The sequence below is a fragment of the Macrobrachium nipponense genome, chromosome 19 (genome assembly GCF_015104395.2).
Source record: "Macrobrachium nipponense isolate FS-2020 chromosome 19, ASM1510439v2, whole genome shotgun sequence".
NCBI classification, from domain to species: domain Eukaryota; kingdom Metazoa; phylum Arthropoda; class Malacostraca; order Decapoda; family Palaemonidae; genus Macrobrachium; species Macrobrachium nipponense.
Genome location: NC_061088.1, coordinates 8,820,666 through 8,836,636, shown reverse-complemented (window position 1 = coordinate 8,836,636; position 15,971 = coordinate 8,820,666). Strand labels below are relative to the sequence as shown.

Here is a 15,971-nt window from a genome sequence, read left to right as displayed (position 1 = left end):
CGAGAAAACCCCGTGACCTCAGTCTTCAGGATACCGTCAGTCTCTGGAGGTTTCACAAAAAAAAAAAAAAAAAAAAAAAAAAAAAAAAAAAAAAAAAAAAAAAAAAAAAAAAACTGATTTTTGCAACATTTCGCCTATTCGATTTCTCCAATATCGATTTTCACATGATCTACCATTTTTCATGTGTCCAAAATCACATTCACCCCTCAAATCTATGGAGGAATATTTATAAAATCGTATTCCAAAGTGTAAGAAAGGCAATTGTCCCGATGTCTACATCAGTCAATTGTCACTTCGACTGGGTTGTGTGACGTCACAGATTATGGTCGGTTAGGTACATAAAAATGCACCGGACCTGGACGTTGGGTTTTATTTCTCCATTTATCTCACGTTTTGCACAACATAGGGAAGTTTCGGTCACACCAAACGATGATTTGGTGTTAATTGCACAGTTAGTTCCAGAAGTGAAGCGACAGATTTCATAATTGGTCGTACTAAAATTTTTAAGAAACCCTCGTGGGGTTGCCAGTTAGTATATTTTATTCCAATTATTGTCATCCTCTTTATCTGATAATAAGTATCAGTAATTAACTGTAGAACCCCAGAAGGTATTTCCCCAGTGAATGGTCAATGCCAGTTCAATAACTGTTTATTTAAAGAAAAACAAAATAATCCCCCTCAAAAAAAATAAGTAAATAAAATAAATAAAAATCCCCATAGAAACATCTGCGGCTCTCAATGTGTGATATCAAGTGTTCACCATTGAGTGGCAGCAGGAACCGAGTGCATAAGCATTGGCCTAATATGATTTGTAAATTAACTTTCTACTTTTATAGCGTTATATCGAAAGTTATGATTTCTTTTGATAAAGCCCAAAGAAGTTTAGCATCTGATTAAATGAAATATAAAAAAGACTCAAGTTGGTGTGAGAAAAAAAAAAAAAACTAAATCCAAGTTATGTGCGCGTTTAGCATTGGCTCCATGGTTAGGCCTATTCAAGAATCAAGGGAATATATTTTCCAGCTTGTTAGCTAATAATTTCATCGAATTCCTCAATTTTGCAAATTGTTGCATGTGGAATTGCGTTCAGGGTTGCATCAAACAAGTATTTTCGTAGGTTCCACCTTTTTTTCAGTGCATGAGTGAGACTATTCTTGTCCATACGATTCGGAGTGTGAATATGCTTGTTGAGCATTATTTTAATTTGATATCTCCTGTTAGCCTCGCTCTCTCTCTCTCTCTCTCTCTCTCTCTCTCTCTCAAGACCTTTTTATCTAGTCAAGAATAACCAGAGGGCTGTTTTAAGAATCGAGCACTAGGCCTATTGGTCATGCTCGGGTGATTTCTTTATATATATATGATATATTCTATATATATATATATATATATATATGATATATATATATATATATATCTATATTCCCCAAAAAAAACTCATGAATTTCTGTTATACAATAATGCTTGACTGAATCGAACTGATTACTGGTTGCCCGTGGAAATATGAATTTGAGTGATATCACTTCCTTATGATACGCCCACTTACGCAAATTCAGTCTTAAATTTCACGGTTGGAATATGATTAGCAGATTTGAGGTAAAAGGTTGAAGTGAAAAAGGTGGAGTTAGGATTGTGGGTAGATGTAGAGGTAGAAGGGGTTGTCTGTCGTCTCCCTAATTAACCAGGTGGTGATTTTTACGGGTGAGTTCTGGTTGCTTGCGACCTTCTTTCTTACTTTTTATTTAGCAAGTCTGTTTCACAGGTGCAAGGACAGGTCCTGCTATCAGTCCTAATGGTTCCATCTTTGCCTAAATAACAGACAGTGGCCCTGCATTGTAAGCCTTGCTATGCCCGGAACTAGGCCTAGTCACCTGAAAGTAGCAATTCACGACCCACTTCGAACTCAGCTATGTAAAACTAGGAAAAAAAAAATCAGTTCAAATCACACGGATTACGAATTACACCAATGCATAAAAGGGATCATAATTATGTAACCATGCGGAAAAAAAAGCCAGTTGTGAATTCGCACACTTTTCGACATGTGTGACATTAGAAATGAAGAAGAAAAAAGTCGAACACTACTTGGCAACGTCACGTTGAGCCTGAGAATCTGGACGATACAAAAAGAATCATGTCGCATGAGAATCGAGCATCACTGTACAATGGCAGACCGTCTTACGGGCTGCTCGATGAGCTGAGCAAGAGCCCGTGCTGGCATAAGGCCAGCTAAAGTATAAAACAAGGGACATAGCAGACCTTTTAGGTTCAGCTCACCATCGGAGAAAACGGCATCAGGGAAAACGCGCAATAAAACTGTGAACCCCAATTTTATCACAAAATTAAACTATGTTAATTAAACAAAATAAATGAATTAAAAGGCAAATCAGTGCTAATGGACAACTGAAAAAAAAAAGAAATTAAGCTGAAAAACATTGATAACAAGATTCTAAATGCACATAAAGCCAAGAGGACTATTTAAAAAAAAAACCGTCGAGAAAATTTCGTGACCTCAGCCTGAAAGATACAGTCAGGCTCTGGTGAGACCACAAACCCAACGTTTTACGTTACGTCATCCTTGCGCAATACTATTGGCCATTACATAATCTAGCAGCTCGCTTAGTCGACTCAAGACGATGGCAGAGAAGCGGCCGTCCTCTCCTGGCTCCCAGCAAGGGGAACCGCCCCTCCTCGACGATCAGGGCTTCCAGAAAGTCCAGAAGAAACGGAAAAAAGCCCTAAATAATGTCATCGACCTTCCTCAACCTTTTACGCCTCCAGCACCTACCATGACGACTCAGGCACTCCCTAAATTCAAAGCAACTTCCCAAGAACACCAGACATCGTATGCGGCCGTCCTAGCACTTGAGAAAAAATACCCTAAAGCACAACTCCAAGCCCGACCGAATCTGAAAGGGGAATTCATTATTACCCCGAAGGACCAACAGTCGGCAGACCTCCTGAAGAACGATCCTCTATGCCTCCTTTTGGACCCTGCTGAGAAGTCATCAAAAGCAATGATTTGCAAAGTCCCTAAATATGTAACTATTGAACGGATTCTCGAAGTACCAGGCATATTGACTGCTTCACGTTGCAAAGTGAAAAACAGAGATGGTACTGAAGAAGAAACTCAAAAAGTCGAAGCTACGTTTAGAGGCAAAATTCCAGACTTCATCAGCCTTGGGATCCTCGGAAACTACAAGACCGAAGCCTTTATCCCCGAACCTCTCAGGTGTTTCAAGTGCCAGAGGTTTGGGCATCACAGGAGGGAGTGCACGGCCCAGCATGTCTGTGGAATCTGCAGCCAGAAGCATGAGACCGACGTTTGCCTCAACAAATTCAAAGCAAAAGGCCACACTGTTGCCCGATGCCCAAATTGCCATCAGTCTCATCATGCATGGTTCAAGGGGTGCCCTGTCAGACTGGAAAAAATCTGGAGGATGAAGGGCATTTCCCCACCGCCAGCAAGACCTCGAGAACGACAACCATCGCCCTCAAGACGACCACCATTTGAACCTCGTATTGATCTACGAACTAATCGACCACCTCCACCACAAGCTCTTCAACCTTCCCCTGCAGAACACCCCAAACCTCGTCACTATATCCCAAACCCCTCATCCTTTCCTTCCCTACAACCTCCAATTCCCAAACCCCTTCCAACCCCCCCGACCCCTAAGGTTATTCCCTCAACCCCTCAGTCCAATCCCCCCAACCCCTCAGGTTACTCCCCCAGCCTTCGCATCACCGACGACGTCGACTCCTGCTCGTATTGAAGCAGGAACTCAGACAGAACAACCAGTGGAAGATATGCAGGTCGAGACAATTACAGAAGCTCCCACTTTGTATGCCGAAGCTGGAACACAAACAGAGGAGTCCCAGTTAAGCAAGACATGAAATCCAGACCTGCAAACCGAAAAACTCAGATCAGTCGCCTCTGGAAGTGAATTCCGGTTTCGTAGGAGAACAAGGAATTCACAAGCTCCTGATGACCATGATGAATTCAGTGACTTCTTAAATAGAGCTCTCGCCGATAATCGCTACTTTAATGAACGACTTTTTGGAGAGATCTTCGAAGAAGCCCTCAATTTTGAGATCTCCCTTCCAGATGACTTCCTCCAATCAGAATTTCGTTTCAGGACTCCTGAACAGCATATATTTATTGAGCTATAGAACGATCATCAAACTGTTTCTCTGAGCTCGTCCACGTTCTGTTGGACCTAGAGAGCAGTCTCCCAGATGACCTCCTTCGTGAAAAGTTGCTGTTTGTAGCATACTGCTTTTTCTTTTACTAAACAATCCTCCTTTCCCCTCCGTTTTTCGGCCGCCTAACGTCTAACGACCGAATATTTCAACTGTCACTCTAACTACCGCTTAAGCTGTTGTTTACTTTTGTTTTGCTTTCTCTAGAACTTATAATATTTCGTTTTTCTCTCGCCGAATCTCTATTACTAACGATCGGTGCTCTTATTCTAATTTCTCGTAAGTGAAATATGGTACTTGAACTCCATAGATTAATGTGCTTTTTTTCCGTTTTTCTACGACTATAAACTTTTCGATTTCATTACTGGCTATCTCCGACTCGCCAGGACTCGCTACTATCGATCTTTATCTTCTACTAATGGGTACCTTAGGGTTTAAAGGGGTTTGTAACCTTGCCTGTTTACCTTTTCCTTTCCTTTTTCAAATCATACCATCTCACATGCATAACCCATAGAATCATAAATAAAGGCTCACCTCATATCCTTAAAAATCGCCTTACATCCAAAAAATTCAAATGACCTACGGGCTGCTCTATGAGCAAGAACCCGTGCTGGCATAAAGCCAGCTTAATCCTAAACAACAACAAACCACAAACACCTCATCACTCAATTACCTGAAAAGAAAACAAAATTAACTTATCATCATCGAACCCTTCCAGGTCATGTAGTCTCCTCTCACAACCATCCATTATCCATACCCCTCTCAGTCAACTCTCCTCCTGTCTTCCTTCCTTCCTTCCTTCCATTTCCTTCATCTCACCTCACATCCTCACCCTCCCAACCCCCACCTGTTCCCAATTAATGCAACCTTTCCTATCCTAAATAAAGAAAAGTAAAGTCAATAGACACCGGAGGCGTCGAGGGGCAGACACCAGTGTTCCCGTTCTCACTGAAGAAGCATCCTTTCTTACGACGCTGAATAAAATGATACGAAATAGATAGTTTGCACAGTACGTCGTCACCCTTTTTCTACATTTGTCTTATGTTTTGATCTAAAAGATTTATTTCTTTTTTCCTTTTAATTTCATTCCATACTGGTCTTCAAGGTAAGGCTTATACCTGCTGAAAGACTTCACTAATGTTAGAATTTCTAGAAGCACGTAGAATTGGACTTGCTTGTGCCGATGGGTGCTTTGAGAAAGCTACTATGCCCATGATAGAGGCATCTTTTAAAGGATATTGGGGCATAGGGAGGCAATGGCTAGACGTCATATTTGCAGAAATGATTGGTGTCTGTGCCAATAAATCGTTGCAGGATATTTATTACCTGCTGAGGATAGTTCATGTACACAAATAGATGACTATTTACGAAAGTTCTGTTTTACTTACCCATTTCTTAATTCTATTTCTCTTTCCCTTGTTTATTATAACTTTACCTTTTTATTTATATTTTGTGCGTGGTCACATTATGAAGGAAGCAGCGCTGCCGACCGTGACATCTCATAGGTATTCTCCCACAAAATCTTGTAGCCTCGTGTACATGGGATTGAATCTTAGCGTTGTGAAGTTGTTTACTATGTATGTGAACTTTATAAAGTATGATCATCCAAATGTAGATATTGTTTCTTTCAATTATTATAGTTACGTGTTTAGGACCGTGTTTAGTGTTGGTTTCATGCCTTCAGTTATTAATACCGTTCATTAATTGACAACAAATATAAAAGTGTTGTGAAAAACCTCAGCTGGATGAAACGCAACGTGAATTGGATGCGCATAATAAAGTTCTTGCAACACACACAATCTAGAGCCGCACTTGATAGCATCAGTATACTGTTCAGACGGTAATGATTTTATTGCGCATTTGCCTCTATCTATAACAAACATTGCCGACACCCACGCTGAGCACTAGTGTTGCTTATTATAAAAGAAGACTGTGGCCATACAACTTTCGTCTTTATAACGTAGAAAGACGTAAATCGACCATGACATGTGGGACGACATAATGAGTTGTATTAACCGTGACCTCGATGCTAATCATGTCCACAAGCAGACAAAGATCATCCTTTTTTTCTGAGAACTGTACTGTGATGTCAGTAGCTAAGATATGCCCAAAGAAAATTAATTAAACCGCAAAAATCGTGATAATCCAGTAAAATAACAAGCCGGCCCACTGTACTCATACCTTACATTTTATGCTATAGCTTAAGTATAACTTGTAATAATGGCATAATGTTTGGATTTAAGGTATGGAGATAAATTTCCTTTATAAAGGTGAAAACTAGATTAAAAACATTGGTGGTTTTAAACAATATTGACGTTTGAAAACTATAAATGGGAATTTACCTTTATATATGATATATATATATATATATATATATATATATTAGCTTATGTTTTTTTTGTGTTATGCATGACTTTTTTTTACTATTTATAATATATATTCTTATATGCTGTGATGTCGGTAATTGATAATGGCCAAAATAAGTATATATTCATTATAATCCAGCAAAATAACAAGCAGGCACACTCTACTTAACCTTACATTTTATACTGTTGCTCAAGTATGACTTATAATGACGACGTCATTTTTGGATGTATGGTACACAGATAAATCTCCTGTAAACCTGCAAAGACTAGATTAAAATCGTAAGGTTGATTTCAAAGATATTGATGTTTCAAAACTTTAAATGAATTTTTCTGTTTGTAAAAATAAAACGGCACTTGCGCCCTTGCTCCACTGGGCACCTCAAAATTATGACTGATGCTATAAGTGAGGCATCGACACTTAATTAAACAGTTACAAACTACTACCATAAGTATTATGTATAGGCTGTACTAAACTCAACCTTGTTAATTAACAGGACAGAGGGGTAATTTTAGAGTTGACAATAAGACACATCATACTAAAACCTCAGTTACAGGAAAATTAGGAAAACAATCTCAATGATAGACAACGCAAATTGAATGTCATTGTAGGACAAAAGTGAGCGCTATATCGATGGTTGTTTTTTATTTCATAATAATAAATTGCAGACCAAACGCGATATTGCGGTGCAATACGATCCATGCAATACTATAGTACTAATCCCACTGCCCTAATCATACAATTAAAGAATTTAGTTGCTCTCTCTCTCTCTCTCTCTCTCTCTCTCTCTCTCTCTCTCTCTCTCTCGGAGAGAAAATGTCAGCTCTTCAGGTATCAGTTAAAGAGAGTCATTTCATAATTCTTTATTGCTGTTACCAAGTCAAATTGAGTTTTAAAACTCGGAAGTACTAAAATAATAATCTGTGGCCAGTTCAGTGATCATTAAATGTTGAATCTAAAGCAAATTGTAGAGTTTTTAATACTACCATTGCAATAGCTATTATTCTGTTTGAGTGTCCGTTTGTTATTTTCTTCCGTTGATGCACAGATTTCTGAATAATGTCATAGCATTAATGTAACATATTAAGCAAAATTATTTACAGAATAAAGTTGGCAAATAATATAACCCTACTATTCACTATCAACAGCAAAATATCTCCCATACCGTCACACGCAAAAGAAAAAAAAAAAAAAAAAAATGGGGGTGAGGGGCCCATTCTCCGATTACCTCACACAATCTGTTTTCCCATTAGCGTCATCGACCGCAACCCTGTCACACAGAGGAGCCATGATAAGGGTGTGGAATAATTTCTCCCTTACCTATTTTTGGAGTAAAGGTTGGTTGCAAATTTGTGATCAGTGAAAAGAAAAAAAAAACTTTGTATTAAAAACTATTGATTTGATATCGAACGATGTTTTAGCAACGAGAGGGTAATTGATAAAACTGTGATTGAGGAACAAGCGGTTAGTGAACGTAATTTATCTGCAAAAAAAAAAAAAAAAAAAAAAAAAAAACCAAGGAGTGATCAGACTTACAGCTCTTTTGGGGTGGGTACTAAATTCAACTTTGAAATAACGTCGTTTCACCAACGAAAATTACGATTAATACGCTATCTTTTATTAGAAATAATTGTTATTTTCTGTTTAACATGCGCATTATTTAATTTGTACATTTTCATCCAAATAAATAAAACATGAATATCCTTTTCTAAAATTCCTGCATCTCTAATTCAATGCGAAATCCCTCGCAGACCTTTTGAGCCTCATCCATTGGCCTTTCCTACGAACAACAGTGTAGTTTGTAGGCTTACTCCCCGAGTAAGCGAAAAGAATATATTTCTACCCTCGTCTGTAATTTTTCAACGTAATTGAAAGAAGTAGTACTGCGGATTTTTGAAAGTTTTCATTATTTTTTAGAACTGTAGGCCTAAACTTCCATGTAAAACAAACGCACGCATAATGAGAGAGAGAGAGAGAGAGAGAGAGAGAGAGAATCACATTAATTTATGGCGGCCGGTAATAGTCACATTGGAAAAATTCACAATATTTCTTGGGGGTTATTACCTATATATGATATTAGAGTCTTTTATGCTTATACGGTAGGTAATCCCCAACGGGTTTGTACTAAAAAGAAGAAAAGGTGGATACATATCTAGGGAATATCAATGAGAATTTTTTTTTCCTGTGACGTGACTTTTATCGATCTACCTGTGGCTGTTTCCGCTGGATAGTGGGGCTTTAGACAAGGTAGAGAATGTGTCGATGAAAAGTAATTCGTGTGCAGTACGTGACGTATTTTATGCCGATTTCTGATGAGCAAACAAACAATCTTTACTAAAATGTAACGTTTTTCTGACCATAGAAAGACACGTATTAAACAGTTGATATTAACTTGGGACTGTCCAGTCCTGGTTAAGAAACAAGGAAGTTTAACTGACAAAATACAGCAGACGTCGTCGTTCTCAAAAACCGCCCATTACTCTGCATTTGTGTTTTTCGGAATTAATACCTGGGTGGGAAGCCTGTTGAAATTAAGTGTACTAAAATTTGGTTTAAGACAGACTCTTCAGTTATCGAAATAAAGTAAATCAGTTAAAAAGTGGATAACACACAATCAGTTACAGTCTCTCCCCCATAATCTATCCCCCCCCCCCAAAAAAAAAAAAGCAGCTCCCACCCCTCCCTGTATGGGTGGGAGCTGCTTCCAGATTTCGACGTGAATAACCCTGCCAAAATATACATTTCCATGGCTCTGTACTCGAGAACGAAGGACAAAGAACAGTAGAGCGTCTCACCACCGCAAACGAAGGTTTGAAAAACATTAAGTATTGCGTATAACCTCAACAAAAGGATTACTGTCGTTGCCATTACAATTGGCGATAGCGTAAGGATTTATTTTATTGGTTGTCACCTGTACAAGTAAGCCAACTTTTGACACTTCGATAATAGTTTAAATCAAATTTGACGTTGTTAAACAAGAAAGTCACCTATTTTACCACTACCGATAACTTCTGGCGTTCGCTTATGTAAAGGCCTGTCCACACGACCGGGACTGATCGGCGGACCTCCCCTCTAACGGGCACACTTGACGGGCAAACCGTCAAATTGCCCGATGGGTCTTTTATCAAAATCACCATGGTGGTGCCCGATCGCTTGACCTTCGACCCTGGCAGACGTACGTTAACCGTATACATTTCTTTTACTTAGCCATTCTTTGCACCATATTCTCTTCTTTTTCATCACACACAGAGCAATTGCCATGCTGCATAATATCTTCTTTGCGGTAGGCACAATGTTTATCGTACCGCACTGAACAAATTACTGGCATCGTCGAGCGCACACACCTCTCCATCGCCTCATGCGTGTGGACAACATTCACGGGAAAGCCCGCCAGAATTTGCCCGTCAACCTCGGAGCACGCTGATCAGGCCCGCTCGTGTGGACAGGCCTTAAGGCGTCATGAAATGATCTAACTCGAACAGAAATCATAGCAAGATGCACAGAGTCGTTGTCAAAAGAAGTTATATGCTAATACTGCACGTATATCTACATGTCATCAGCAGTTAAATGTATATTTTCTAGCATTTTCTAACTCGCCAACATGGATTAAATAGAAAAAAAACAGTAAAGGAAGAATGCAGTCCATAGTTAAGGCCAACACATTCCGTTGCAGTTACATTCTGTGGAAACCGGCCCTGCCGGAGTTTATTGCCTTCCTAACATTGAAAGTTCAGCGCGATTAGAAACTATGAACATCAGCCTCCGTTTGAATTCCTAACAGCCTTATATATTGATTCCCATGCATCCACGTCCACTTTAGTTTACCAGATTGCTCTGCTAAACCTTCCTTGAACACTTCATGAAAATATTGAATTCATACTAAAGTTGTCCGATTTGTTTCTATTGACACCCAGTTACGTATGGTAGTTATTTGGTCAGCTTATTGAATATTTTGTCTGAATCAACTACTTTGGAGGCAAATCACCAGGTGAATTTCCATTCTGTTAATACTACAAATTTCAAAAACTTATTAAAGTATTAGAGAAATTCAGCGATGTACACATTCTTCCCCTGAGTAAATAAAGTTCTGAATGAGAAGTTAATTAATTATTTACCATCAAGACCCTGAGAACTGGGCAATTTTCTTCATTTTAAGCGTCACCAATTCACCACAACTTTGTACCTAGTTAACCTTAACTTGGTCATTCAAAACTGTAGTCTTCCTACACAAATGATCCTGCGTAAGTTATACAGTGCAATGTTACTAGGTTTATCTAGGTCATTACCTTAGGGATTCAAACTAGGATTTGGCAATGACCTACGAAAGGCTTTTGTAGTTTTTTCAACTTGTGCTCATTGCTCAACTTAGTTGTTACTCCCCCAGCAGCTCAGGATTAAAACCCTGATAGACTTTCTCAAGCAATGGCTTTAAATCACTGCCAATTAACTACACATTTCTATTCTAGCAATCTAAAATTAGCTCCAACCCCTAAAGAAATTGAACAGGATTAGCCGGTACTTAAAAATGCTATGGGCAGCAGTTCAATAATGGGAACAACTCCGATAACCATGATCCAGAATGGCTTGAGTGGTCTATCACCAACAAGACTTTGGTCTTCCAGGCAATGTTAAGCGCTTTCCCATAGAACCATGGGAGGGATTCCAGGAGCTTGTTTGCAGTTACTTAATTCTAATGGCTAACTAATTTTTTTTTACTCAAATTTAAGAGAACTGAGTCTTTTTAACCACTTAAGACTTCACAGTTGAAAGCAAAGCAAAAAAACAGTATCAAGGAATGAGCAGGTCTACTGTTTTACAAATTCAATTTAGATTATTTTCTCCCTTTCATTTACCTCTTTATACTGCATTGCCTTAGAAAAATTTCTTATATTTCAAAGCCTTATTGACACCTGAATGACCAGAGGTAACTGATTTTTTGGCCTCAATAGTTTATTCAAGTTTGCATTGTTGGTGGTTGTTAAAACTACCAAATTAATCTAAATTTAATATTTACACACATTAGCAATACCTCACATTAGCTAGTATTTCGACATTAATATTAACTTTCCAATAAATTGAAGACATTAGTTATACTTCGTTATCTCAAATTTATATTCATAGAAAGTTAAATCAATGGACGATTGTCTTTTGCATTGCAAGTTATATATTCTTGCGATAAAGAAAACATTCCAATAAACTATCATTTAATCTAGTAGGATTGCTGTTGGATCAAAAGGAAAGTCACTCAAATTTAGCGTAGACAAATCTTTATAAGCCTTTATTAATTAACAAACCCGGTCAGTTTCTCTAGGTATAAAACTTATGGGTAGTTTTAACTACCACCACGATAACTACCACCACTCTATATTAATGGACTTACTGCGTCCACTACTGACGATAAATACTAGCTAATCCGTTCAATATCTTTGGTTATATCAATCAACTGTTGTCTGTCATGCTGCTCTGAACGCTGTTTGATGTTAAGACTAATCTCTCTCTTCATCCCAGCAAAACCTATAATTAAAAGTCACAGGGCAAACATTCTTAATATTTATCAATGCTGTCTTCAAAGCCTAATAGAATAGGAATATCCTAACCTTTAAGAAAAAACTTTAATTAATTTACTTTATAAAACAAGATTAAGTAATCCTATCAATTATATTAACTATAAAAAATCTTAACACGCAGTCAAAGCTTCGAAATTAAATTTAAAGCTTAATATAAGATATAAAGATTTAATTGAAAATATTCTAAGGGGGAGGATTAGCTTGCAAGGTGTTAGTACAGGTTTTTTGAGTACACAAAAATAGGAACATCTTATCTGAAATAAGAACATCTTACCTTTCAGAAAGTTATAGTTACGGATATAGTCCGGCGAAGTGAAGTTTGCAGAATTATTACTTTGACCAAAATGAAGTTGAAACCTTCCATTTATAGGATCCTGGAACCTGAAAAGAAGACACTTGGATGTCTTATATGTCACAACTTAAAAATATCACTATTAATTCGGTATTATCCAATTGTACTAAAAAAAAATACAACAGTAATTCAATGGCCAGCTGCTATAAAGAAAAATTCTCTAGCAACTATATCCAGCTGCCACCAAGAAATTCACTACTAATTCAATAATGGTCAAGTTGCTACCAAGAAAAACTAGGAATTCAAAATAGTTTAATACGAAAAATAAAACAGAATTAAACATCTTCCGGCTGCTATAAAGAAAATTCAACTAGCAATTCAATATCCAATTAATACTTAAAAAAGCTCCCAATTCAATATCCAACTACAAAACAAATTAGTTCACTAACAATTCAATATCATCCAGCTGCTAAGAAAAATATCCTGGAAACTATATAAACTATACTCCAAAGAAAAATAATTAGAAATTCAATATCCATCTACCGCCAAGATTATCATCCAACTGCCAGCGAGAGAATTACACTAGCAATTTAATATCATCCACCTGCTATCAAGCCAAACATTAACAGGCAATATATCATCCACTTGCTACTAATAAAAATATCACTTATCAAATGAACATCAACCACTACCAAGAAAAATATCACTATACAATATCACCTGCTAAAAATAATATAAATAATCATTCAGCTGCTATTTATAAAACATTGGTAATTGAATATTAGCCACCTGCTACCAAGTAAAATTTCAATAGTAATTAAAAGTTCACCTAGCTGCTGGTAAGTACAATATCAATGGCAATTAATAAGCCACCTGCTATTAAGATGAATATTACTAGTACTTCAATATTACACGATAGCTTATAATATCACTAGCAATTCATTATCATCCAGCAGTTAATTATAACATCACTGGTAATTCAATATGCAGCTGTTAACTAAAGCATCACTAGGAAGTCTGTCATCCAGTTGCGACTAAAATATTAAATCTTAACCAAACCTCATCCAGCTGCTGTTAAACACTAGCAACTCAATACTTCAAAAAATGAAACGCCCTCCAGGTGATAGTAAATATTAAAACCAGACATTCAATATCTTCCAGCTGCTATTGAATACTAATAACTCAATATTACAGGTAATTAAATATCAACCAGCTGCTAATAAAGTTTCAATATTAGCAACCATCATCCAAAAAGTCCCCTTAAAAAAAAAAAAAAAAAAAAAAAAAAAAAAAAAAAAAAAAAAAAAAAAAAAAAAAAGATAATTCAATATAACCCAGTTGTCACCCGAACTCTACCATTTACGAACCTTATCAACGACGCCGCCAGTATCCGTTGATAAGCGCCATTGAAATAGGAAAACAACGTCCAACACCCGCAGAATTTTACTGCTTTACCACAAAACCAAACTTTCAAATTGGCTATTTCTTGCACTGTCTTCTTAACGAAATATTTTTCTTCAGGAACCAAGGAGGAACCAAGGAGGAAAGGACCCGAAAATATTCTCTGGCCTTTCTGTCGTTTGTTCAACGACCGGTAGATGGCATTGATGACGACAATGCATTTTAATTTTTTTTTAAATAAGAGCAGTTTACCAAAGACGGAAGATGAATTATCACAAAAGATACCAAAATCACAAATAGGAAGAGGATATTACATACACACACAGATATATATATGTATATATATATACATATATATATAACATTACATATTATATTTTACTATATATACCTATATATATATACATTATATATACATATAATATATAAATATATAACCAATACCTAATATATATACATATATATAGATAATAGATATACATATATACATATATATACATATATATATATAACATATATATACATATATCATATATAACATATATATACTATGACATATATATATATATATATATATATATATATATATATAATAGATATAATTATATATTATATGAATAATAGAATATAGAGAGATAGAAAGAGATTGAGAGAGAGAGAGACTATTAGCAGGTAATTAACCCTCCTTAACTCCTTTAGAAAAAAAAGTCTGCAGAACTACCCACTTTTTCTATCTGTCTTGTCATGTGACTTCCAATTAATTGATTAAGCTCACCAAACAGGGACACTCCTCCGAAACCAGTTAAGCACAAAATGTAATACTGACTCACCTATTCTATTTACTTTGCCTATTGGTACTACAAGTTCCATCCACACAGACACTCGCATATTGCCGAGAGGTCCACATTCGTTGCGACTCATTTACTTAAATTTTTGTTTAAAGTGCCAAAGCGGTGTATACAGTAATATGCACAACTTACCTGGATGTAACTCTCTTTATCGCACCTTTATCAGGAAGCAGCATCGCATATATACGTAAAGACTCCAGAAAAAACGTATTTTTATCTTCACGTTCCCTCTCTCCGTTTGTCTTCGGCCGTCATGCACTCCAAGCGTGTCTGACCATCGCGCGCTCGCGCGCGCATATATATATATATATGTGTGTGTGTATGTGTGTGAGAGAGAGAGAGAGAGAGAGAGAGAGAGAGAGAGAGAATAAGTTAGTCTCCTCTCGTGACAAAAGGAAAATTTTGGCACTTTTGCTGTGAAAAAATAAGTTAGAAACTGTTGCAGAGAACAGCCAAAATAAAGACCAGATTCATACCTGTTTGAAAATGTATTTTCGTTTTAAAGGTGGTGTAACAGAAACTTAAGCCTTTCCCGTTCTCTTATTCATGTATTGGATTTTCATATCCTCGGTATTTACCGGGGATTAATCAATTCCACTTTCGTGACTGGGAAAGCAGAGTCTCTCTGCAAAATACCATTTGAAAAATATTTCTAATCGGACTAGTCACCATAAATTCAGACTGTAGTTTTAGGCATTTCCGGATAGATGGATATTATTAATTAATGGAATTGTGCGTTTTCCTTTCTCACGAAGTTAATGCTCGGTTCGTGGAAAAATTAAATTATTTTGTTGTGAAAATATTCAGGTTTGGGGTTTGGTTCATTTTGCCTTTCGGAGGGTAAAAGATTTCACTAAATGTATCTCTCTCTCTCTCTCTCTCTCTCTCTGCTTCCTCAATGTTCAATGCTTATACGTCAAAAACAAAAGGGAACTTTACATGCACTTTTCTTAAACATTCGCTTTATGCCAGATCAGTCACTCGCTTCCATAGTACATAACTATACACAAGCTTCGCTTTCGTTGGATTTGAAATGATATATTGACGTATACAACCCACAACATTTGACTTCAAAACTCCTCACATAGGAATTATCAGTACTACTCTCATACCACTTCCCCAATTCCGTGTAAATAAAGTACACCCTAGCAAAGGTAAGTGTAGCACTGCATCAGCCGGCAATGGTGCTCATTTATATATATATATATATATATATATATATATATATATATATATATATATATATATATATATATATATATATATATATATATATATATATATATATATATTTATATATAAATA

At 36.7% G+C, this 15,971-nt stretch overlaps 1 protein-coding gene and 1 long non-coding RNA gene across 2 annotated transcripts; one reads left to right on the top strand and one right to left on the bottom strand.

Moving 5' to 3' along the window:
• Positions 1–3,434: 3,434 nt before the first annotated feature.
• On the top strand, positions 3,435–3,888 carry LOC135219242 (uncharacterized). The gene is made up of 2 exons (XM_064255842.1): positions 3,435–3,671; positions 3,715–3,888. The coding sequence occupies exons 1-2, from the start codon at positions 3,435–3,437 to the stop codon at positions 3,886–3,888; spliced, it is 411 nt and encodes a 136-aa protein (XP_064111912.1).
• Positions 3,889–11,521: 7,633 nt separating this feature from the next.
• On the bottom strand, positions 11,522–13,940 carry LOC135212589 (uncharacterized). Its single transcript, XR_010313935.1, has 3 exons — positions 13,785–13,940; positions 12,400–12,506; positions 11,522–12,072 (listed from the first exon to the last, which is right to left on the bottom strand). It is a non-coding gene; the product is annotated as an uncharacterized LOC135212589 (long non-coding RNA).
• Positions 13,941–15,971: the final 2,031 nt, after the last annotated feature.